The sequence below is a fragment of the Emys orbicularis genome, chromosome 1, assembly GCF_028017835.1.
Source record: "Emys orbicularis isolate rEmyOrb1 chromosome 1, rEmyOrb1.hap1, whole genome shotgun sequence".
In the NCBI taxonomy this organism is placed as follows: Eukaryota; Metazoa; Chordata; order Testudines; family Emydidae; genus Emys; species Emys orbicularis.
The window spans coordinates 96,047,843-96,072,736 of NC_088683.1; the positions used below are offsets into that span (position 1 = coordinate 96,047,843).

General features: G+C 51.1%; 1 protein-coding gene across 1 annotated transcript; it reads right to left on the bottom strand.

The window, feature by feature from the left end:
- Positions 1-662: 662 nt before the first annotated feature.
- L3MBTL2 (L3MBTL histone methyl-lysine binding protein 2) lies at positions 663-23,576 on the bottom strand. Its single transcript, XM_065408241.1, has 17 exons — positions 23,443-23,576; positions 21,123-21,399; positions 20,676-20,809; positions 20,179-20,302; positions 19,993-20,072; positions 14,788-14,905; positions 14,245-14,379; positions 12,439-12,527; positions 10,491-10,722; positions 9,366-9,445; positions 7,720-7,824; positions 6,138-6,285; positions 5,343-5,425; positions 4,373-4,607; positions 3,544-3,609; positions 2,366-2,488; positions 663-1,611 (listed from the first exon to the last, which is right to left on the bottom strand). The coding sequence occupies exons 1-17, from the start codon at positions 23,461-23,463 to the stop codon at positions 1,502-1,504; spliced, it is 2,160 nt and encodes a 719-aa protein (XP_065264313.1). The 5' UTR covers positions 23,464-23,576; the 3' UTR covers positions 663-1,501.
- Positions 23,577-24,894: the final 1,318 nt, after the last annotated feature.

Consider the following 24,894-nt stretch of genomic DNA (forward strand, 5'->3'; position numbering starts at 1 on the left):
ATTGGGGGAACAGAGAAATTTGTTTACATGAAAAGTATTTTATTAAAATTAGGAACAATTTCCAGGAAAGCAGTTATATAAATATTAAGTATTTGGGGGTTTAAAGTTACTTGACAGCTTAAGGAAAGCAGCAATGGAAGGAAAAGGCAGAACCCCCTGAAAAAAAATTCACTCGACAAAGGAGCTAGAACATCTATTACTGCACACATGAGCATCGGCTTGTATGAAAGTCAGAGCTCAGCATGGGTGGGGGACAGACTAACGCCACAAGAACAAACAGTTCTGTGCCAACTGGTGCCCGGCAAAGTTCACCTCCCCTACACACACTCCATCCTAGCTGGCGGCTCCATTTGCTGGGTTACATGCACATCCTTCGTGTTGCCATGATTGAGGACTTGGCTTGGGGACCCTTGCAGAGTCCTAGAAAGTAATTCTACCAGAGCAGCTGACAAGGAGCCTCCCCTACTGTGCCATGTCGCTAGCAGCTGGCACTTGCTCTTTGCAGATCTTACAAACAAGCAGAGGTGGGTACCTGAGGGCTACAATACAACCACCACACCCACACCCTCCTTACTGCTTTCGTGTTCAGACTTCCCCTCTCACCTCTTGATCGGAGCAGGCATTTTGCAGTTCCTGAAACCAACAGGCAAGTCTTTGACCTTCTATTACATTTTATTTACAGAGCATTACGGTACATTTCATTGGTGGAATTTACTCTGGGATTGTAAAAATATAATAATCATCCAGCAGTATTGTGCGGCTTGGAGTGGGGAAAAGAGCCAACATAAATACCCTGCTGTCTTCTTCTGGGCTGGATAAGATTTAGCTCATCTCACAGCAGGTGAAAAAATTAATTTATGAGTAAAACCAAGAGAGAGATTCCCTCCTGTAACTTGTTTTCTATCTCCTCCATTTCCCAGCTGCTCTCTAGAGCCCTCTTTGGTTCCATGTCCATGTCACAGAGAGGATGGGAGAGAGGGATGAGCAGCACATCATGGTTGTTCCCCTAGCGACAGCAGCCATGTTCCTGACTTACTTGCTCCCCCTGAGACCGCACACAGTGGTTGTGATTCTGCAACTTCGATGCTTCTCAGATCACAGTTTGCAGGCTCCAGACACCAGCCTAAAATGCTAGCATTCCCCACAATGCAGCAGCAGCTTCCTGCAGAGCTCAGAAAGAGTCATGTCTGTGGGCTAATAGGATTTCCCAGACTCAGAAATCCACCCTCAGACCCCAGCCCATCAGCTAAGTATGAGCTGTATTGCTTTCAAAGTTTGGTGCCTTTTCTGGAAGCTGTGACCTGGGGTTTAAAAAAACCCCCCCAAAATGGAGCGTGCAGGCACTGGGGATTGTTCTCTTGCAAGGATAAAAGGGAGTTTTGACACATTTTGGGAGTGCCCAGCCCAAAGGAACGACGCCCCTTCTTGTCTCCTGCACAGCTTTACTCGGGGCTGCACATCCCTGCTCAAGGCCAGGAGATCCCACCCGAGGGATCAGGGATTAGTCCTCTACCTCCTGCTTTATGCTGCTTATCAGAATGGGAAACTCTGGGGCTCCGAATTCCACTGCTGACGGGTCGATAGTTTCCTCTTTCACTTGCACAGTGATAACTATTGAGAGACGGAAAGAGGATAAATCAGTCCACCCAGAAAGCTTCATTAACAGTTGGTGTCAACAGCTCCCTGGGGCCCACTCTGTTCATACGGACACCCAGTGACAAATGCTTTGGGGGTCCCATCAGTCCCATTTCCCAGCGAGCAGGTGCCCACATCACATACAAATACCAGCCCAATTGGCCCCTCTTACTGGCAGCCTCAGCAGAGACCAAGAAGGGAGCAGAACACAGAGTGACCTCCCATCTCAGCCCTCCAGGTCAGGGGAAGCCCATGCTATGGGTGCTGTACCTGTTCTGGGACTAAACAGGGCCAGTCAGCCTCCAGAAGCAGCTGTGTCCTTCTGGGACCTTTCTCTGGGGAGAAATTCTCCCTCTCTCACACAGTCAGAAACGCTCTTCCCCCCCCCCCCCCAACTGGGACCTGCTGAGGCCAATGAGGGACCCAGCAGCGAGGCGTGTCTCACATACAGCTGCTCACAGCATTATGCAGCAATCAGTTCCTTTGTTTAGAGGCTGCTCTGTGTATGCTGGGGCTGCGCTAACCCTCGGCTTTCATTGCCTTGGAGTTATGCAAACCCCCAGAACCTTTTCTGTGGAAGACAGTTAAGACTTGGCTGTGCTGTCTCCCCAGCCCAGGCCATAGGGACCCCATGCCATGTCTGCTAGGAAGGGGAGCAGGCCACAGGATTGCTAATGGCACCCAGCATGTAGAGGAGAGGCTGCAGGCTGGAGCGACTCCCTCTCCTTACTCTCATCAGGTGCTGGCTCCAGTAAGGCCTTGCTTGCAGCTTTTGCTTCTCGCTTTGCTTTTGGGCCAGCTGGTTTCTTGGCTGCCTGCTTGAGGGACCGGGTTTTGGCAGACATCTTTTTCCCTTAATAAAGAAGAATAAAGAGTGTTGGGGAATTCTGTCCTTTTACTAAACACCGTGTTCAACCTCCCCGGCGCAGAGGCTTCACAGGGCGGGGCTAAGCACACTTGACCAGCAAAATGCATTCTGATTGGCTGGAAGGTCATGATATTTCTCCCAATCAGACACACTCCCAAGTCGCTGCTCGCTCTGAAGTGGTGGGGAGCGTCTGCAGGGGTTAACTCCCCGCACTCCACATAAACACACTCCGAAGAGAGGCAGTGGAAGATGGCTATAACCACTCTTCCCATCATCCTAAATATCGAGCTGCAAGTTCTTACACATTAAGGCTCTGGTTCAGCAAAGCACTTAAGCACCTCAGCAGGCCCACTGAGCTCAGTAAGTGCTTTGCTTAATGCTCAGGGCCTAGATCCTGAAAAACTGGCAGGGTGACCCTGTATTTGGTGTCTGTATAATGTTAGTTAGGGCATTATGGCCTTTTAGAATATAAGCTCTGTGGGACAGGAAATGTCATTTACTATGTTTGTACAGCACCTAGCACCGTGGAGTTGTTGATTTTAGGTGCTCTCTCTCTCTCTCACACACACACACACACAACATGGTCTGAGCCCATTAGCTTCTGGTCCATCACCATAACCATCCTCATCCCCTAACACTAATTGTTAGAAGCTCACATCATGGACTGATCCCAGCTACCCAGACCGGGCTCCCCGTCATTCTACGGACAACGGGGAAGCTGCACGTTGCCGATGAACGTGTCAGTCACCTGGAAGCGTTCTCAGAGGCAGGCAGTCCTAGTCTAGACTGGAGCCAACAGACACAGCTTAGCATCCTCCCCCCACAGTGCCCAGGTCTCTCCTCAGCAACAGCAGCATGACGAGCTGCAAAGAGGAATAATGAAGCTATAAACACACACTGGGCCAAGTGTATCCAGAGTCAGAAAAGGCCCCTCTCCTGCCTGCGGTGAGTCACACCTGAGAGGGTTCTTTTAACAGTTTCCAGCCAATGGGGGAAAAGGAGGGCGCTGTGGAGGCGGGGCTAATCAAACTGTCACTCACTTTTCTTTCCATAGGGTTTCTTCTTCTTCTTCGGCACCTCCTTGACCTTCACTGGCGTCGTGGGCTCTGTCATCAAGACAAGAGAGAAATGAAAGCTGGGCTCCATCACCAGCAGATAACTGGAATGCCATGTTATAAGGCAGATACAAGACCCACATCCACCAGCCCACTCCCTCTCCCTGAGCCAGCCCGCCACAAAAGCAGAGGGAAGAGTTGCCCATAGTGGTGCTGCTAGGTGTATGGATGTGAGGTGAGCATGACAGGCTGGGCATAGCTGGGGGCGCAGTGGTACACCAGGGAAGATGGGGTAGTGCAGGGATGAGGCTAGTGATTCTGGGATGGAAGAAAGGAAGGTATCTGAAGTGTAGCAGTGGCAGCTCCTGCTAGTTGAAGAGAGGAGTGACACCCGTGTCATCACAGGGCCTGGGAAAGGGAAGGGGGTAGAGCTGCACCTGCTGCAAGGTTGGGTGGGGTAAGGAAAGAGGGAGAGTACAACTAGAAGGGGGCATGGAAGTGCTCGTGTGATGCCCCATTTCAGCAGGAGCAATCCCCCATTGGTTGATGGGACGGAAAACAAGGGAGACTAAAATCCACCTCAAACTGCCGGTCTTCTCTCCTCACCACGCAGATCTGGTTCCTCTGGTCAGTGAGTGAGCCAGGCTGAGAGAGGGGGTGAGGGGTGTAGGGAGTTCATGTGGGACTAGGGAGACGGTTTCTCTTCCCCACAAGTCACAGAAGAGCAGGACATACAAAGCAGTGGGTCAGAAACCTGCCACCAAATTCAGCGTCACCACGATCGGGGCAGAAGAACCAATCAGTGTGCACCAACCTGGGGCCACTGGTGGCTGCAGCTGGTAGCCCGTCAGCTCACACCAGCCTACAGCATAGATATCTGGTGACTCACAGTCCACCCACTGGTCATACTCGCTGTCCCAGCCATCAAAGTGGATGCTGAGGAGGCGGTGGACCACACGCTTTACAGTGGCCACGCAGATGAGTCGGGGCTCCATCAAATCCACTGCTTCCAGCTTCATGCCGGCCTTGAAGCCATGGTTTGGGCAGTCCTGGGAGGAGGAAAAACCCAACCCAGTCACATCCAGGCCAATCCCAAGTCCTAATGCAAATACACCGGTGTGATTATGCCTGTAGTTCAGGAAAAGGAGACAGAGCACAGTGATGCCTCTTTGGTGTCTCTCAACAAAGTCCATATCATGATACCTACGGGGGACTTCAGCTACCCCCATACAAACAGGCCCAATCCCCAGCAAAGCTCAGCCTGACCACAGAGAGGCCAGATGCTAAACCAGGGGGTACAGCTTTGCAGGGTTCGAAGGACGTCTGACTGAGCCCCGTAAGCCAGCATAGTCATGGGGACCGAGGAAGTGAGACAGGTGTGGCACTATCCCATGACACCATCGTGGCATTTTGCTGGTGTGGAATGACTCCTGCCTCCCCCTCCCAGAGAGGGCTGCATTTCAGTGCAGAGATTGATCCCTGTATGGACAATCTGTGATGAGCTTGGAGACCCGTGTGGGCTTTAAAGAAATGCAAGTCGCCCTAATCAAAAGCTCATTCCATTATGAAATTCAGAGCAAGACAGCACCCGCTGTCATGACCAGCCACCAAGTGCCTTCCTCGTGGAGCCTATGGGAAAGAACTCAGGACACATCCACTGACGGGAGCGAAACCTCCGAGAACAGCCCAGCTTAGAAACTCCCATGGTGTGTTTGCTCCTGCCAGCATGCTGGGTCCAAGCTGGTGTGCCTGCCTGCCTTGCCCCCCTCCCAGCCGGCACTCACCATGTTGAAGAGCCGCACTGGCACAGCTTTTGATTTGGTCTTTTCCAGGTAACTTGTCCAATTGAAATTCTTTGCATCATACCCTGCAAAAGTAGAAAGGTCACAGGGCATAAGAGCCGGCAGAAAGAGAGTGTGTGCAAGGAAGGAGCAGCAGCTCACAAGGCTGCACAACTATCCCCCTGGCACTTCCAGGATGCAGCTCAAAGGAAGGTAAGAGGAACTGCACCGCTCTGCCAATGCACAGCAGTCCAGGACTCCCTTGCTGAGCACAGATTGGGAACAGCATCAAGCGGTGCAATAGCTTTGAGACATGGACAAACATATCCAACAGGGACTCAGCTGAAATTAAACAGCCCCTGTCAATCACCACATGCAGGAGGAAATGGACTTTAAACACATTACTAGGCATGATCTCTCTCCTGCCACCAGGAATGTCAAGGGCAGTGTTGAAAGCAGGAGGAGACCCTCATTTTCTGGATCAGACAACCCAGGGGGTATAGAATCCGCTGGCAGTGATAGAGAAGCCAAGTTCAGATCAGACTTCCATTTTATTTCAGATTAGGAGCCATTAAATACTAAACATTCTTTGGAGCAAGACGTGAGAGTAAGGCCAGTTCGAATGGATCAGCTGTTGCAACCTCACCAACCCTGACTCTTCAAAAAAGAAGCAAGCAGGCCTGGGGCCCACAATTTTGGTCAGTCCGAGCCACATTTAAGTCATCATGTGCCCTAAGGAGAGGTGTAGCCCAGTGACCTTAGAGTTCGGGGTGGGGGTAGGAGGTTTCAGAGTCTCACCTTTTGGAGGGGTCAGGTCGATGTTGTTCTTCTGGCAGAAGTTGACAGGGAAGATGGCATGTGAGGAGGCATGGTAACAGAACCAATCAGAGCCATCTGCAGATGCTGCCCCATCAATACCGATCATGAGATAACCATCCAGCAGGACCTGACAACACAAGGGAAGGGCATGAGAAGAGCAGCTCAGCTTGCTCTAAAGCCTTTCATCCTGAAAGATCCCCAAGGCCTCTATGGTTTGTCTATCGGAGGATCATGCCGTCGCTAGTGAAATGCAGCCACCTCTGGGGTGGAGCATGGTAGGTGCTAAACAATGCACAGCAATACACTCAAATGTTGTATCACAGATGGGGGAGTGGGAGCTTCTCCAGCTGAAACTGCAGCAGGAGTTTTAGTCAACAGGACCTAGTGACCTGGAATGGAATTTGACAGGCACACAGGGCTGATGTCAACGCTCTTGTGAAAAGTGCCATAACCTTAAATGGTCAGGAGCTCAGTTTTCCATCTCAAAGGACAGTGCCTCCTCCAGCAGCTCAGAGCCCCCTCGAGACAGTGATGGGTCACTGGTTCACTACTGACTCAAGAGGGAACAGCACAACCCATTGACTCACCACCACCACTTTGTGCCTTGGGAGTCCCCATCCAATCACCAACCAGGCCTGACCCTGCTTAGCCTATAAAATATAGCAGGCGTACATGATGCAGGAGCTAACAAAGTCGCCTATTCGTTCCCACAGTTCCAATCCCTCAAAATGGCTCGCGCCAGACACGGCTTCAGGGGAACATTTCTGGACAAATAAAGAGCCCTCCTGTAAGCTCTAGTCAACCTTTTGCTTCAAGTCCCTCCCCTCTGGGTTGTGCGAGGAGACGATGATTTTCTGGGAGAGAACTGGAAGCCCCTGGTGATGCTGCCTCTCAAGTTATGCGAAGTGGACTACAGAGTCTAGAGAAGGAAAAGGCTCCCCGGGATCATATCGCCCATCGCCCTGCTAAGTGATGCAAGGCGCTCCACAGGGAGCGGGGAGTGATGGGAGAGAAAGCAAGACTGGGAAGCCAGGCCATGCAGAATGTAGGAATACACACAGCCCTTCCCCCTAACATTCCCTGCATCCCTTTATTCCTCAAAGCCACGGTCTGTACCCTGCACTGACACCCTCCAGGAGCTGCTGAGGTCTTCCGGGAAAGCAGATCCTCCCTTCTGATTATCCAGGGGCAGAGGATGTGGGAGAAGTGCATAGCACATGTGCTGCACTGGCAAGGAACTCAACCAGCTGCAGGCAAGTCCACTTGTCCTCAGGCAGCATATACACATCTGTAAACTGACCCCAGCCTTGAGTGCCCCCACTGCTGAAGCCGCCGGCAGCCTGCTGGCCCCTGAACAAGTGCCCCAACCCAACCTCCTTCCCTGCTGCCTCACTCCCTCAGAACCATCCCAAAACAGGAGCCCTGACTCCTCTCTCACAAGCCCCAGACAGGCCCCCTACCTCGTCCTGCCCTCTAAGGATGCTGAGCAGAGGCTCGGATGTCACAGGCTTCGACTGGGTGTCGCTAAGCAATGCCCCTGTCCCCTCTCAGCCCAGGTTACCTTGCACACAGTAGCCACGCAGATGTTGCCCAGATTCAGGGGGTCAATAGCTTCCAATTTCATGCCTTCCTCGAACCAGCCACCCTCAGCGTAAACAGCCCGCACCTAAACAGACCGCGGGGAAAAGACAAACTGAGAGTCACCGTCAGGACCATGGCCCGTCTCTGAATGCAAAGGGGATTCAAAGACCCGGAGGGGCACAGCAGGGTGGAAGAAGGGGAAGGAAAGGTTGCCCTAAAGCAGAAAACCAAATGACTGAAACACGATGGGGGGAGGGAAAGGGGGAAGGTGCTAATTTGATTCAAAAACAGAGGCAAATTAAGCCCAATGGAACAAAGAGAAACCCCCATAAATCAAGCAATAAATCAATCAAATAGCCAGCCACCCCAATGCCATTCCCAACCCAGAGCCAACAAGCCTCCCATGGAGCAAGTCCTTCCTTCCAGCCCAGCCTCTGTAGCACACAAGCCTCTGACCTGACCTCCCTCAGACCTCCCTCGTGTTAGCATCCCCTTCCACCCTTGGCTGACGACTACTGTGCATCCACCCCCTGATCTAAGTGCAGGAACACCTCCCTCCCGACCCTCGCGCAAGCCCTGTCCCCAACCGAGCCTCTCAGCTACTCCTCACCCGAGTTCCTAGTCCTGCCTGCATCCTCGAGTCCCTCCATCCTGACCTTGAATGAGCAAACGTCCTCTCCGGCTCCTTACCACGTCCCCCACCCCATCCTCAAACATCCCCCATTCCAGCTCCAAGCCCCCACATCCCCAACATCAAGCAAAGCCTCAGGGCAAGTGAACCCCCTCATCCCAGCCCCAAACAAGCCCACCATGCTGAGTTCTGTGGGCCAGACATTGCTCTGCTGTTGCGAGGGGGAAGAGAGCTCAGCATCTACATGAGTTAGAGTCCAAAGAGCAGTGCAGAAGTGCGGGATGGGTCCCACCATCTCTTGGCAAAGCTTCCCCCATCACCCCCTTGTTGGGATATATAAGGGTTAAGTAGAGACCTGGGAAACCGCTGGTGTGCTGACATGGTATTAGGGAGTAGAGGCACGGGCAGGCACAGTTTCTGAACTTGATAAAGTGCTACCCCTCTCCCTTCCCTTCTGCTTGTTAAGGATTGATAAGCGTTGCAGCTGCATAAGGACTGTGGGGATCTAAGGGATACTCTTTGTGTAAAGCAGTGTTCTCTCCCCCTCCCTTCATTTCCCAGCTACATAAACGAGCTCGGGGTCATGGCCCCTTCCTCCCTTCCCTAAGAACTGCTGATTAAGGGAACTTTTGGCTGCAATTACTGCAAAAAATGTATCTTCAAGATAAAATGTCTGTAGAATATGCTTAATGCTGTAAACAGGGGCTGGAATAATTATATTCAGTATATAGCTATTAATATTCACTATATGGGCATTCATATTACTCAATAAGGGTTTTGGGGGCGTTGTAGTGAATGTAAGTATTTACATACTAACTTAGATAAAAGGAGTGTGCTGTAACTATTCCAGTGCTTACTCGACAACTGGGTCAAGGGGAACAAGTACCGCAATAAAGAAACCCGTTTACTCAATCCGCCTCTGGGTCCTCCTGCTCCTTCACTAACACCCCTCTTTGCCGTGGCAGTCTCAAGGCGTGAGGGCTGAGCTCTCCTACCTTCTTGAAGAGGTAGGGGACAGCATCACAGTAGATCTTCCGGAAGGTGGGATGGTTCGCCATGTCACTGCGCTTTTCTTCTGCCGGTGGAGGGAAACAAGAAAGAGAAGCAGAAATGAGAGATCTCCTGTGACAGAGGGGGAGTCCTGCTAAGGTCAGAGGTCAGCAGCGATAAGAAACCGGAAGGCACCAGCTAGTCAGAGGGGGCTGGAAGGGGATGTTCAAAATTACAAAGGGAAAATAGATCAGTCCCTTTGTATTACCATGTCCTGTATTATGGAAATAAAGGGTCCCTTGAACTCAAAGGATGGTAGATTTATCACTGATATAAACTTCTATACACAATATATGATAACCAGGCGGAGATGTGCTCTGGGGGGTCAGCAGGAGAAAGGGAAGGACACCTACGCTGAACCTGGATTTCTTTTTTAAAGCATAACAAAGCATGCTGGCCCCTTTAGGAGTGGGTGCTGCTAAGCTGCCTCTTAATAATAATGAGAAGAATTCTAGGAACTAATGGGAAGAGTAGTCCAAGATCATATGATGCCTCTTGGTCTCTGGACTCCCCTGGGGAACTATATTGCCCACAAATTCCTCTCCTTAAAAGGCCAAGCCCCAGAAAGAGGTGACCTAACGTCACCTGCTCTTAAAGGGGCCAGCAAGCTTTGTCACATAAGGCTCAATAAATGTATAGCCATTAATAACATCTGTAACTATGCAGGCTAACATAAAGGTACAGCGTACTCACACTTCAGGGGGAGAAACTGACTGCCTCTTGAGGAATCGAATAAGAAATTACACTTGTACTGCTGACATGCAGCAGAGCGTATTTGGCCAGGTGCATTACACTGGGTTGTTTGGCCTTTGCAACATCTCATAATGGATACTAGAGAGTAGGTTACATGGGCAGACAGAACCATTGGTCTGCTACGGCTAGAAGCAGGTGATGTGATTTTATCACAGCTGGCCCAGCTTGCAGGACACGGGATGGCCGTGTCAGAATCAGAACCATTCCATGAAAACCCAGGACTAGGGTCAACTCTAATCTTGTGTCAGTGTCTCTCTGGGACCAACCAATAGACAGCAGGCTGGGAGAGTCCCGAGAAAGGCCACATGGATTTGTACCTGTCTTCTTGATGTTGTGACCCACCCTACGTGACCAGCCCACTGGGTGGATCAGAGTGCTCCACATATGGCACCAGAAGTCATCATCGCTATCCCCATCCTCATAGAGGAGCCTCAGCCGGCCACCAATCACCGTGTCCACTACCGCCATGCGCGTCCGAGACACTTGGGTCTTGTCCACTACCTCCACCCGCATGCCCTGACGGAATGGGTACTTCATGTTCTCCGCCATCTGCAAGGACAACAAACAAACAGGATCTCTCAGAGCCCTTCGTCCCCAAACGCTTTATACAACATGACCCTCTCCACATGCACACTGATCACTTGGCTGCACGTCAGCGCTGGGAGGAACAGACACCTCGAGGGAGGGACACAGCAGCCATTCTGAGACCGTGCCGCTGCACAACTGGGGATAAGAAGGGCTGAATAACCAGTCCTAGTGAAATCCCTGTGATAATTATAGTTTGGCAGAATGTAACTCCTCCAACCCAGACTGGACCAGGGCAAGGGGGCTCACACCTCACTTCTGGTGAAGGTGGCCAAAAGGTCTTCCATAGCCACCTCTGGTCAGAAACTTATTGAAGTCTCTCAATTGACTTCAAGGGGAGTGGGATCAGGCCCTTTGTTTCACACTTCCTAGAAAGACTGAACCTCCAGCAACACCCTCCAACCCCACCACTATCCTGGAGCACTTGTACAGACTAACTAAGGGACTTCATACTGAGTCACCTGCATCACCCTGGCTTTTCCTTTGGGGGACTCCCAAATTTTGATCAGGCCCAACCCAACCTATCCTTGAGAACGTTCAAAGGCATTTATAAAGTACCTATCACCTTGGTATATCAGAGCCCAGGGGCTCAGAGAGCAGGGAGATCTAGTGCCATGTGGCAAAACGCACGTTAGCAACATCTCTATGGGGCCACAACCCCACATGTGCCTTGTAGAAATTTTTTCCAGACTTGGGCGTGAGGAGAAAGAGTATTTCTGTCTGGAAAACGCCTTGGACACAGTAACATTCCAGTCTCTCTCTAGCACTTCACTGACAACTCTCCCCTTAGTCAGTGGCAACTCTCCCCAGAGCTTGTCTCCACCACGGCTCAGCGGGTCTGACAGATTATCCCATGAACAAACAGCTTCATTGCAATCACAACCGCCTCAGAAACCATGGGAGACTCTAGTTCAGTGTCTCCAGTTCAATGTCCCTGACTACCCTGGATCCTGCAGATAAGTGAATCCCGTCAAGTTCTTTTTCTGCCTGCCATTTCATGGTATTATTTTCCCCATCAGAAATTTAGAAAGAAACTTTTCAAAACTTGCCAGCAGGGGGAGCCTGCCTTCTCGCTCGACTGACTGGAGTCGCATCTACTAACATCCCTTCAGATTATTAAAAAATCTGCCGAACTGTCAAGATCTAAATGACTTTTCACATCCAGTGTTACTGACTCTGTGCATTTCAGGAGAGCCAGTGACGCTAGTCTAGTCAGTTTGGTCTTTCATTCCCCAGCATGTTGCTGTGCTTCCAAAAGTGAAGAAGAATGTTTCTGTTCAAAACAAACAGCTCGTTCACTGAAATAAAACAATTCACATTTAATAGCAGGATTTGCTTGTGTGCGTGCGCACAAAGGAAAACAAAACCCCCACCTTTTGGGCCTCAACTGTTTAAGAACATCCTTTTAAGCCCTGTCCATGTCCTGAAAGAGAAGCAATCAGGCTGACTGGGTCAAAGAACCCGCACTGCCAAAGGAGCATTCTGTCCTACTTTCCAGGGATGTCAGGCAGCCCTTAAAAGAAAATGCCCTCCCCCACCCTGCACTATACTTGTTCTCCCTCCCAGTGCCAACGAGCAACAGGAGAGGTGAACAGAGCTTGAACCAAGAGAGAGAGACTCCCCCCTCAGTGCTGTGTCTCCCTCTGTGAGCTGGATGGACGGTAGAACCTTCCCCTTTACCTTGATGTGGAAATCCACAGGGATGGTCCTTGCTCCCACCAGCCTTTTCATGAGGTACCCCCTCCAGTCTGTGTACTTGGCGTGGATGGCTGTGCAGGAACAGAGAATAACAGTTCATGTTACATGCCCGTTGCACCTTCATGAGGGCACAAAGTTAATGCATTTGACCCCTTCCCTCCTTTCCAGGAACTGCCGGTCTAAATTCAAGATGTTCTTCCCATTCAGATACACCAATGATCACTAGTTTTTCCACTCACACATTCACAGCCACACTGCAGCTATGCACCAGCAGAATGTCAGGTGTCTGATGAGCTCGAGGGGCTTTGCAACCATTTGGCATAGAAAGCAGAAGAAAATTAGTTATTATTATTCTTTCTATTATCTTTGCACCAAGGAGCCCCAGTACAGATCAGGATCCCATTGTGCTAGGTGTATAAATATTTAGAATAGTGGCTGGTACAGAGGAGGTCAGACAGCCCCTAACACAAGAACCAGGGAGCACTTGATGAAAATTAAAAGGCACCAAATTTAGAATGGATAAAAGGAAATCCCCTCAACCCAAAGGCTGGTTGGAGGTGGGATACTGAGCTAGAAGACATGATCTGTGCCTTGGAAAACTTACAAACTAAGATCCCAATCCTGCAACTGGATTGACACACATGAACCTGTGTATCCATGCAGGGCCCCACTAATTTCAAAGGGGCTCCACTTGGGAGCAAGAGTCTGCCCATGCTGATATGATTGCCGGACCAGGGCCTAATTTGGGACATGAGGCTGTATAGATTCATAGATTCCAAAGCCAAGAAGGGACCATTATGATCCTCTAGTCCAGTGGCTTTCAACCTTTCCAGACTACCTCAAGTTTTTCTTGTGTACCCCAAGTTTCACCTCACTTAAAAACTTGCTTACAAAATCAGACATAAAAATACAAAAGTGTCACAGCCACACTAGTACTGACAAATTACTGACTTTCTCATTTTTACCATATAATTATAAAATAAATGAACTGGAATATAAATGTACTTACATTTCAGTGTATAGACTATAGAGCAGTATAAACAAGTCATTGTCTGTATGAAATTTTAGTTTGTACTGACTTTGCTAGTGCTTTTTATGTAGCCTGTTGTAAAACTAGGCAAATATCTAGATGAGTTGATGTACCCGCTGGAAGACCTCTGCATACCCCCAGGGGTATGCATATCCCTGGCTGAGAACCTCTGCTCTAGTCTGACCTCATGTATAACACAGGCCACAGAACTTCCCCAAAATAATTCCTAGAGGAGATAGTTTAGAAAAACATCCAGTCTTGATTTAAAGATGATCAGGGATGGAGAATCCACCCCGAGCCTTGGTAAATTGTTCCAAGGTCATAGGGGCCAGGGGGGAAGATTGGAATAGGCTTTGGAAATGGAAATCATCTGAGTAAGAAGTGTAAGTCAAGATATGTCAATTTCAAACTACGTAAGTAGCATTTAACCCCCCCCCCAATGTGCCAGAATCCTGCTCTTTTACCAGCACCTCTAGTGAGCTTTCTGGTTGAGGATGGATAGACACAGTTCTTCCCATCACCCTCCAGCACCACTCCTAGTCAACCAGAGGGAGTTGCAGAGAGAGCAATGCAAGGAGGTGCTTTCTGAGGACCAAGAGAAATGAACACTTTATAACAGAAGACAGCAGCGGATCTGCATTCCCAAGCGTTACAAACATGACACCGCAAGACTGAACTAGGAGAGAAACCAAGACTGCTACGTGTGGAATTAAACACTGGCACCTCCTCTCACAGCACGGCACCCGACAGGCACTCACTCTGGGGGGGTACCAGGATTTTGCTGTTGATGGCACACCAGCCGATGGGGTGAATGTCCACTGTGCCCAGGTTGCACCAGAAGTCATGGCTGGAGTCATTCTCAAAGCCTTCGTAGCGCAACAGCGCCCTGTATCCTGCCGGAGACGAGAGAGGGAAGAGATGCATTAAATCTTGACAGTTTCTCTGCACTGGTTACTTTGTTCCCTACAATACATTCTCCGGCGCTACACGGAAATTGGCTTCCAGTGACTCAAGCGAAAGGACTTCCACCACTTCCCTTGGAAGACTAGCACAGCTTAATGGAGCGCACCAACACAAAGTCCTTCCACGAGTCCTGCCGGTTTACCTTTGTCTAGGTTCCATCTATTGCTCCTAAACAACTCTTCTCCCTCCTGGCATTTCCCCCTTTCAAAGACCCCTGGATGGCTCCCATAGCCCCATTAAGTTGTCATATGGCCAGGCCAGATAGATTTAGCTCTTTTAAACATTCCTCAATTATCGCCAATCCTTCTCAGTTCCTGATAAGCCTCTCAGAGACCTACCTGCGATCTGGATGACAGAGGCGATCCAGTACACCCGGCTGGGGAGCACAGCATCACTGTTCAACACCTCCACCTTCATCCCTTTCATCACGTCCTCCCACTGCTCAAACAGCGGCACCTGCAAGATTGGGGCAGAAATGAAGGGAGAGGAGAGAAGGGAATGGTATTTTGCAGACACAATCTGCCTCTTGCTCACAGAGCTGTGCTCCAAAATGTATGCTTTCATTTAAACCACAGGTATTTCTAGCCCTTAGGGCTGTAAAGAGAAACTATGACAACATGAACCCAGCATAATGAGGTACAATTGCCTTCGTAAGTCTGCACACACCCTGAAACAGCAAGTTCTGAACTGTTCAGTTCATCCCAATGGGGTATTGACTTTGAAATCCAAAGATGGCTTTAGCGCCCAGATCATAACAAGACTGACACCACCAAGTTGTTCTCTGGCTCTGGGACAAGCAGGAGTGACTGCATAACTTCAGAATGAGAAAGAAGAGTTTTCCATACCTCTGGTGAGCTAACTGTGACCCTGCGGTGCCAGTCCATTAGGACAAGCGTGCTAATCACCATGAGAAAAAAAAGAGGCAATTGCCCCATGGAAGCTGGCTACCCCAGACAATCACCCGGCAGCTGGACACCAGTTTGAGGTCACGAAGACCACAGTAGGTGCTACTATCATGGTTGCTATTTCATGGGCTTCATGCATGGCAGTACAGTGTTGTAGGGGTGCGTGAGCAAGGTGGCCAATGTGCCAGAAATCACTGAAGGACTTGAAGTATTACAATTTCCAAACGGTTTAGGAGCTATCAATAGAACTCACTTGGCCCTTCTTCTCCCACAAGTACATCAGAGGAGCACTGCCTCATGGTGACACCAGCCCCAGTGGAGCAGTATAGCAGGTACCTGAACACGTATATAGGAAGACCACCCAAACCACATGATGCCACAATATGGAAAAAGTCTAGAGTTTAAGAATGGACCAGAGGGAGGGAGAATTATTCCCATAATAAAATATTGACATGAATGGTGTCTCCACCCCCAGTGTGATCCTAAGTGCATGGCCACTTCCTAATCACACCCACTCAGAGGATGCCATTTTAGCTATATATTTAGCAGGAAGGCGGTAGAATGGGTTTTTGGGGTGACTGAGAGCAAGGCAGAGATACCCACTGACCTGCAATGACAGCACAGCGACAAGCATAGCAATTATAACAGCTGTTTACTGTATAACAGATGTGAAACCAAGGGAGATGACTTCCATGAACAATGTAGTGAAGATGCAGAATTGACTGCAAGCTACAGGCAGCTGATCAGGCACACTGCTGCATTTGAAGCGGTTATTTATATTAGTACTGCATGCAAATGGTGAAGTACGAGATAGAAGCTCTCTGTGCATCCACCTTCAAAGTGCTAATGGATAGTGGGAATTCAGTTTTTGCACTAGGACTCCACTGCACTAGGGTTCAGTTTCTCCCTCAGTGATCTATAGTTATTATCCCCTTAGCTTAGAGCTCAGCTCTACCACCTTGATTAGCAGCTTTCACTGGTAGTAGTCCCTTTGACTAGTACCTGCCCTGAAAACAATGTAAGGGTGACAGATTTAGGCCCTTCATGTGTACAGTGTGAAGGTTTATGGCAGAAAGCATTGGGGGTGTACTGATGGGCCAATTGCTCCAATTAAGAGAGGTTATGCAATGTTCGAGTGGAGGGAGCACATCCTTGTTTGTATGCATGTATATAACTCCTGCTTAGATGAGCGATGTGGTGTGGGGAGGGAATTGTAGAGAGGAATAATTCAGTGCAGTATTACAATTAAAGAGGAGGAGGGGGGCTGTCTAAGTCAGCCAGAAGCTCTCTTATCCAGGAATATTTTTATTAAACACCAACGGCTATAGGCCAGCTGCAAGAGTAAGACACAACAGCACAGTGCAACAGATCACAGTGGGTGATCTGTTGGAGCCACATTTACACTGTAGCCTTGGCCACGCGGCCTAATGTTAGGTCAATGTAGCAGCCATTTTCTCCCAAGCCACTGTTTATTTGGTGTTTTCTTTGGGAACCATCTCTTCCATTTGCACTTCTCATTCCAGAAAGAGTTCTGCTTCATTTTCCTGTCCTCCTGGCAGAACCTTCCCTCGTCTCTCATAGGCAAGCCTCATTTTAACCACCTTCTCACACTCATACATGAGTTCAGAACCCTGGCACATGTTCCAGAACACGTCTTGTCCGCTCTTCTTCTGGTCCCCGAGGTCTGTGAACCTTTTCACTGCAGTGGATCTGATCAGCTTCCTCCCAGCCTGCTCTGGGAGGTCTATACTGGTGCAATGGTCACTGAAATGAAAAGAGAGAGTTAACAGCCAAAGCAACAGCACATCCAATATACCAACCAATATGATAAAAGTAATAATTTCACTTCAGTCTCAAACTCTAGTTCCTTCCTGCAAGATACTTTCTTCTTGGACTAGAGATGGCAAAGACATAGCATTGGTATTCACACACCACTTCTAGGAATAAGGGTGGGTGAAGATGCTACTTAATAGGATAGAGGGAGAAGAGCAAGGAATGATCCGAACTGAATTAGGAAAGGTGGCTTAGATCTCTGGCCTACGCACAAAATTGCACCAGTTCAACTGAATCTGCTTAAATCGCACCTTCCATTAATTCAGTGCAATTCTATGTTGACACTCCTAAAATCCATTTAACCCTGGCTTACAGATACATTACTTTAAAATTGGCGGTGTCCACACATGGGGCTTTCACTAGTTTAACTCAACCAGGGCATGTCTGTCAGCACATGTTGTGGGCCATCCTTACTGTGGGCCAAAAAAGATCCTGCAAACCATCTCTTTACAGGGCTCCCGTCAAGGGAAAGAAGCCATTTTAGAGAGCAAAGGAGAAAGCTGGTAAATTTGGAGTAGTGGTTCACACAGATGAGAGGGGACCAAGCTTTGTGAGAGCTTTTGTGGGGGAGGAGGGAAACTATCATTGCCATAATACTTTATAACAAGACTGGAAGACCTGCTCAGAGATTTTCCAAATAAAATGTTCCAGGTGTGGAAAAAGCCAAGGGCCAAGACTAATTGGTGTCTGATTTTACTGCATGTCAACAGACAGTCGGGAATAGGCAGTGCAATTATTGTATCCTAAACCTATGGGCTGTACTTTGTTTGCTTACCCCTTTGCCAATAAAATATGCCTGAGTGTTTTCCATGTTTTTAACAGGAAGGCAGACTGATGGGAGATTGCAGGTAGATAGAGGCAGCAATCTGGTTTGACAGCCTGCACTGCAAATGGGGCAGACGGATATAATCTCACATGCATGTTGTGGCCATTGTGCCCAGCCAGTAGTTTCCTGCAATTAAAAAGTCTCTTGTTTTTAAGGCTTTTTACATTGCAATCTCCCCAAGGATCTGCCAAGTTGAGTCCAGCCACATAGTGTGGCTCAGCCAGGCACTGTGCAGGCCAATGCAGGCATTTCCACCTTGACTGGGAACAGTGGTCTATGAGCCGAAAGGAAGGAGGGGCACAAACAGGTAGAGAGCCTGGGAGGTGACAGAGCAACCAAAACAGCTGAGCTGATAAGGGATTTGGCAAGAGCTGCAGAGGCATATGGGTGGAGACTGTTGGAATAAGGGAAGGGGGAAAAAGGGATATTTCCACCCTCATGCAAGGTTATAACTGCCCTTTTACATACACTAACCAAAGCATCCAGAAGAGCCCTTTCCCCCACCCCTGTGAAATCAACCTCCCCACTTCCCCAATCAGTACATAAAACAGTAAGAAGGTGCATACCTGCTGCTGAACAGGGCCCCATATCTCCCAATTCCTAGTCCTGCCAACTCAGCTTGGCTGTCTTCTCCAGATCCAGGATTCCTGAAAGCTGGTATTGTGGGAAGCTGGCAATGCAACCAGCAGCTCCAGTCCAGCTAGGCCATGGATCTACTGTCCTTCTGAGAGTTATCCTTAGAGTCCCCTCAAACCACTGCATGTTGCCTCCATGCTAGTTAGTAGCAAATCAGGCAGAGTGGAAGGGTGTTCTGAACCGTTCATACTAGATCTTCCCTGCCTCCATCTCCTCACAGCATCATCTGACACTCCAAGCGATGTCCATCTCGGCCAGTCTGAACTCAGTTGCCAACTTATACACTAAACCAGGCTGAGCTGGCCAGGGACCTCTTCCTCTCCCCAGACAGGCATCAGAGACCAGACATCAGCCTCAGGCCTGTGGCAGCAACCTTGTAAGATGGTCTCCTCCGAGACATGCTGGCAATAGAATCAGCTGGGTTGCAGAAGCAGATGATGTTGCTCGCTGTGAGAATACAGAGCTCCATGGTAATGGTGTGTGCGATGCTACTGTATGGGCAGGTGGATTCCAGCCAACTAGAGTCTTACACAGCAGAATGTGGATCTCACAGGCAATGACAAGCGTGATGTGGATAATTATTGGGAAGACCATTGGCATCAGCAGGGCTAAGACAACAGGCAAGCTCCATCCACAATGGCCCTGTCTTGAGGGAGACTGACATAGCAGAGAACCAGTGGCTGTTAGCTTCACTCAAAGCAAGCTAATCCAGATGACCGTGGCCTTGGTGCACTAGCAGTAGTGCTGTGTCTGGATGGGATGTGTGCTACGTGTATGCTAGGGGACAGCATGGCAGATAGCACAGCCATTTCCTCTAGTCCACGACATGACCGTGGAGTGAGAAGAACAAAGTAATACCAGAGAAACTAAAGGCATTGTGCGAAGACCCACCCACAGCTCAAGTGGGGATGGGGGGAAGAAGACAGACAGACAGAGACACGGTTTCTATTTCTAAAGAGTTTGGGGTTCCTTCCAGCTCAACTTGGGAGGACAGAGTCCCACTTCCCTCCCACGACCCACCACCACCTCCAAAGGCCCCAAATCATAGTGGCTGGAACTGGTTACAGCTGTGAATGGCTGATGCCATTCAATGACATTTCTATCTCAGATAACACCAAGATCCCTGCCCATTTCCCTCCACAGGATTCCAGCATGACCAGCAAGGCTCAGACTCCCTCCCTGTCAGGAGGCAGAGACAAAGTCTGATATCAAGCTCTTCTATACCATGTGGCTTCCAAACCTCTTCCTCACTCATCTCATGCACGCAGGAAGAAGCCAATAAGCCCCGGTGACATGACACACTATACACAGGCAGAAAGGCACAGAAAATAAGGAGAACTCACGTGTTTGAAGCAGCTGACGGGGGCAGCCTTGTAACCATGGTCCTGCAGGTACTTTCCCCAGTCAAAGCCCAGGACAAGGGCTGCAGGAGGACACAAGAGAAGAGCGTCAAGGTGAGCTGGTTCTGAAGCGTATGCACAGCCTGTCTAATGCACAGCTCCTTCTTCTCCACCCCAACCTGCACTTACCATCTTGGCCTGTCAGCGTTCCATCTGCTAGTTGCCCTGTCCCCTGGGAATGGAGGAATGCCCCAATTTTGGCAGACCATGCTGCCTTGTGCAGGACTTTAGCCTTCTTTGTAGGTGGTTTGCCCTGTGGAAGCATAAAAAGAAGAGGAAGTTGGGATCCAGAGGCACAGGGATAATGTGTTCCTGAAGGCAAGGTGCAGACTCACCTCCCTATCTCTGGATGAAGGATTTCAGAGGTCATGACATTCTTCTACACTCACTGGGCCATGAAGAGCCAGAAACACCATGGATACAGTGCAGTTCTGCTCTCCCCATCTTTTCCCACCCATGCAGAGAGCGGAACCCTTAGCATGCCCTAGTGCCCCTCAAGGAAGGAAGGGAGGCACCAATAAGGACTAGACCGCACTTGCTAGAGGCTTATCAGCAGATGGTTGACACTTCCCCTTACAGGCTACTCCCACTTTGATTTCAGAGGCCACTGGGTGGGTGTCACTCACCTGCAGCCTTGCCAGGATGCTGGCTTTCTTGGAGTTTGAGGAGTAGCTCCTGGAGCAGGAGACGCTGCAGAAGCGTTTGGTCTTCGAAAAGAAAGCTTCCCTTGTGCCCACGATCCCACACATTTCACATACAGCTGGGGGAGAGGAAGATGCACAGAACTAGAGCTGGAGGGTACAGCATTAACCCTGCAGGGGCCAAGCCCAGGCCACCAATGCTACAGCACTGGGAGATGTAACTAATTTGACTAGCCCCAGCAGAACCCTGAGAGCCTCTTGACAGAACTGAGAGAGCACAGAACACAATCACTGGGCAGTTCAACTCCCAGGGCATGAGTATTAAGCTAAACCACCACACATATCCTGAAGCACTGTACTGCTTTCAAATGGGTCCATATCGGTTTCTAATCAGCTATTGTGCCTCTTTGTTGCATGCAGCGCATACAGTACCTGGCTCAGAGCCGCTGTCCTCCATCAATCGGCCTGTAGTGGGCGGATGTAGCGGCAGAGGGGAGGTGGGCAGCTCCCCAGCTTCACGATCTGCCACATCATTATCACTAGACTCGTCCAGGCAGGAGCTGCTGTCACTGCCCACACTGCTGTTGTAACCCCGGAAGCTATCATAACCCCCAAACAAGTCCAAGTCGTCATCATCTTCATCCTCCTCTTCGTCGTCGTCCTCCTCCATCCGCTCCAAGGATGATGTCTTATGGCAGAAGGGAGACAACTAGCGGAGAGAACAACTCTTCAGACCCAAGATTTTCAATATACCCTTATGCAGTAAGCCTGGCCTCAGCACAGCAGGGTTGTCCCACAAGGCTTAGGGAGGGGAAACCTGGTGTGGCTGTTAAGGATTCTATCTAGCAGACCCAAGAGCAAGTGTGTCCGACTCACTTGGGAGTGTGGGGGGCAGAGGGGAAGAGGACTCCCACCTGCTCAGTGAGTTCTCTTATAATGTTTTACCCATCATACTCAGCATTCCCAGAGAAGAAGAACTCAGTCACAGAAGTGCAGAAAGTGCGGGGTGGAGGAAGGATATCAGGAGTGAGAATGTAGGAGACCTACAGCCATATTAAAGGAAGAGGGTAGTAATAAGTTGCGGGGCCGGGGGGGGGGGAGGAGAGAAGAGTAGAGAACATGTCCCTTCATCCATTCTTCTTCCCAGTAGTTGAACCTGTTCACTGGCAGCATTGGATATTTCTGTGCAGCATGGCAAGGCACTGACATGTCTAACACAGAGGAGACATTTCAGCTTCAGCCACTGAATTCCATGCCACCCCAACATTCCCCAATAAAGCCTGGGACTCGGGGATCAAATTCAGTCCTGAAACAAGGAGGTGCAATTCCTAAGGAACAACTGCACTGCCTTATGTCAGGGCTGAATTTGGCTCAGCAGATGCAGTGGCAGGAAAACAGGACAAGTCTCATTTTTACATATTAAACCTTGAACAGACAGACAGATTTGTATGAATGAAAGAGTTTAACATTTAATTTCATCATGAGTTGTTCATGACTATGTCCAGACCCGAAGCTGCTACAGCAATGGGATTGTTAGTAAGGAGGAGCAAGAGGGTAAAGGGACAGTGAACAAGGCAAGACAAGAAGGGTTGATGACTGCAAGAATGTAGGGTAAGAGGAGGTTTGAACTGGGCTTTGGATAGGGATGAAGGAAGTTAGGGGATAAGTTGTTCCTAAGAGATCATGCAACTGCAGCAAAGCATCAGCCTCCATGAGGTAGTGCATTGTGAGGGGTGGCAGAAGGATGGAGAGGCCAGAAATGCCACAGTGGAGGTATAAGGAGAGATCAGTTCACAGAGACACATAGCAAGGAAGGATCAGCAATACAGTAGTCGCACTGGAGGTTGACTGGTTACTTCAAAGTCACTAGTCCTTTACTGCTCCCAGGTGGCAATGCAGTAACAAACTTTTAGGGCAAGAGATACCCTTCAGTCTCCAATCCCTGCACTCCATACTGCTTTCCCTCTTCCTCCCGCCTCAAAACAAGAGCAGCCAGACACATACTGGGACACAGTGAAACAGGCTCGGTCCTCGTGTAAACAGATCCAACTCCCATTAGAGAACAGGGGGCTTCCAGCTGCTCCCATCGAACCTGAACAGTTCCCCGCCGAGGCAGCGGCAGGAAAACGGGATATTGTTCACAGCCCTGGGCACGGGCCAGAGCCAAAAGCCGGCAGCGAAGAAGTCCAGGGGCTCAGCGACTACACCCCACCCCAAAGCCAGGCACCACTGATTGCGTTACCTCAACTGAAGGAGCCTTATCTACCCACAGGCAGGTGGGGGCCCGTTACCGCACCACAAACCAGGCCCTTTTACAAACAGAATCCAGGGGACCCTCTGCGAAGGATCCTTCCCTGGCTGCCCACATCCCTACCAAGCCCCGCTGGCTAGCCGGGGTCCCCTGGGGACGGGGCGGGCTTCCCAGCCACTCCCCTGGGCGGAGCAGGGCTCTGAATGGCGGCCTCTCACCCACAGGTGGCCGAGGCGCCCCAAAGCGCCTCGCCACGGTAACGCCGGGTGAGACCCACCGTGCTGCAGCGCAGGGCCCCCGGAGCCCCGCAGGGCAGCGCCTGCCTGGCCAGCCCCGCGGCGAGAGGGGGGAGGCGGGAGCTACAGTGTCCGGTGGTGGGGGCCGGGTCCCGGGGAAGGCAAAGGGATCGGAGGCTGCAGCATCTCTCTGCCCCTGTCCGGCCCCCAAGGACCCCGCCGCTCACCCTGCCCCTGTCCGGCCCCCAAGGACCCCGCCGCTCACCTCGCCCCTCTCCTGCTCCATGGCTCCCGCCCGGCCCAGCTAACAGCTGGAGGCCGCCGCCAGGCACATGCTGTCTTCGCTGACCAGGCCCCGCCCCCGGCAGGGTGTTACACGCCAGCCATGAGCGCGTTAGCTTCACCGTCTCCCATGTACCGGAAAAGCCTATTGGCCCCTTGCTCGGGGCCAATCCCCGGAGAGATTGCTTAACAACCGGAAACAGCCGGGAACGCGTCCCTCCCGCCGCGAGGCATTCTGGGAGTTGCAGTTCGCAACGCCCGATAGCTTGGCAGAAGGCGGCCGCGTGGGGGGGTTACAGCTCCGCCTTTGAGGCAGGTGGCTCCCGGCGTGCTCTGTCCTTCCGCCTGCGTCATTCGCGCTACAGCCCTGGGTGGGGGGAGGTGCCTCAGGCCGAGCCGCCTTCCGTCTACTCCCAGGGGCGGGGCGGAGCGGAACGGGGCGGCCTGCGCTGGGAGGGAGGCGCGAACCTGTGGCCGAGATCGCTCCTGCCCTGGAGCACGCAGCGAATCCTGCCCGGTGTTACCCCACGCAGGGAGCCAGGCGCTATCCAGTGGGGCCAGCCCTGGGGCCAGCCCTGATGCGAATTCTTGTTTTCCTTCAGCCCCAGCGCCTGGAGCCAGGGGGCTGTGTGATGATTTCAGTCTTCCTTCTTAAAGCAGTAATAGGGTTACCGTATCCAGCAAATAAAAAAAGAGGACCCTCCACGGGCCCGGGCCCGCCCATTTCCCCACCCCCAGCCCCGCCCCAACTCCGCCCCCTCCTCCCTCCCACTCCCAGCCACGCGAAAAGGGCTGCCCGAGCGCTACCGGCTTCACGGTTTGCCGGGCAGCCCCCAGACCCTGCGCCCCCGGCCGGCGCTTCCCCAGCGCAGCTGGAGCCCGGGAGGGGAAGCGCCCAGCCAGGGGCGCAGGGTCTGGAGGCTTCCCGGCAAACCGTGAAGCCGGTAGCGCTCGGGCTTCGGGCAGCCCCCATGCCTCCGGACCCTGCGCCCCCGGCCGGGCACTTCCCCTCCCGGGCTCCCGCGGCGCAGGGTCCGGAGGCATGGGGGCTGCCCGAAGCCCGTAGCGCTCGGCTCTTAAACAGAGCCGAAGAGTCAGGGGAGGAGCAGAGCCGCCATTTTCCCAAACATGTTCTGCTTTTTGGCAATTCCCCCCGGACGGGGGTTTGAGTGCCGAAAAGCCAGACATGTCCGGGAAAAAGAGGACATATGGTAACCCTAAGCAGTAAGCTTCTAGCCCTTGGGGCTGTGGAGAAAGTGTCACAATGTGACACACCCCACACGCAACAGCCTAAAGCTGGTAAGCACCCTAGCGGGCCGGGCCAGTTTATTTACCTGCTGATGGGGCAGGTTCGGCCGATCGCGGCCCCCACTCACCACGGTTCGCCGTCCCGAGCCAATGGGGGCGGCGAGAAGCGGTGTGGGCGAGCCATGTG

Excerpts from the sequence above, each read along its gene's own strand:
- L3MBTL2 (XM_065408241.1), bottom strand. The coding sequence starts at position 23,463 with ATGGAGCAGGAGAGGGGCGAG. Across the intron at positions 14,906-19,992 it reads CCGTCAGCTGCTTCAAACAC|GTGCCGCTGTTTGAGCAGTG; the intron begins GTGAGTTCTCCT and ends CCAATCTTGCAG. Across the intron at positions 2,489-3,543 it reads GAAACCCTATGGAAAGAAAA|GGAAAAAGATGTCTGCCAAA; the intron begins GTGAGTGACAGT and ends TTCTTTATTAAG.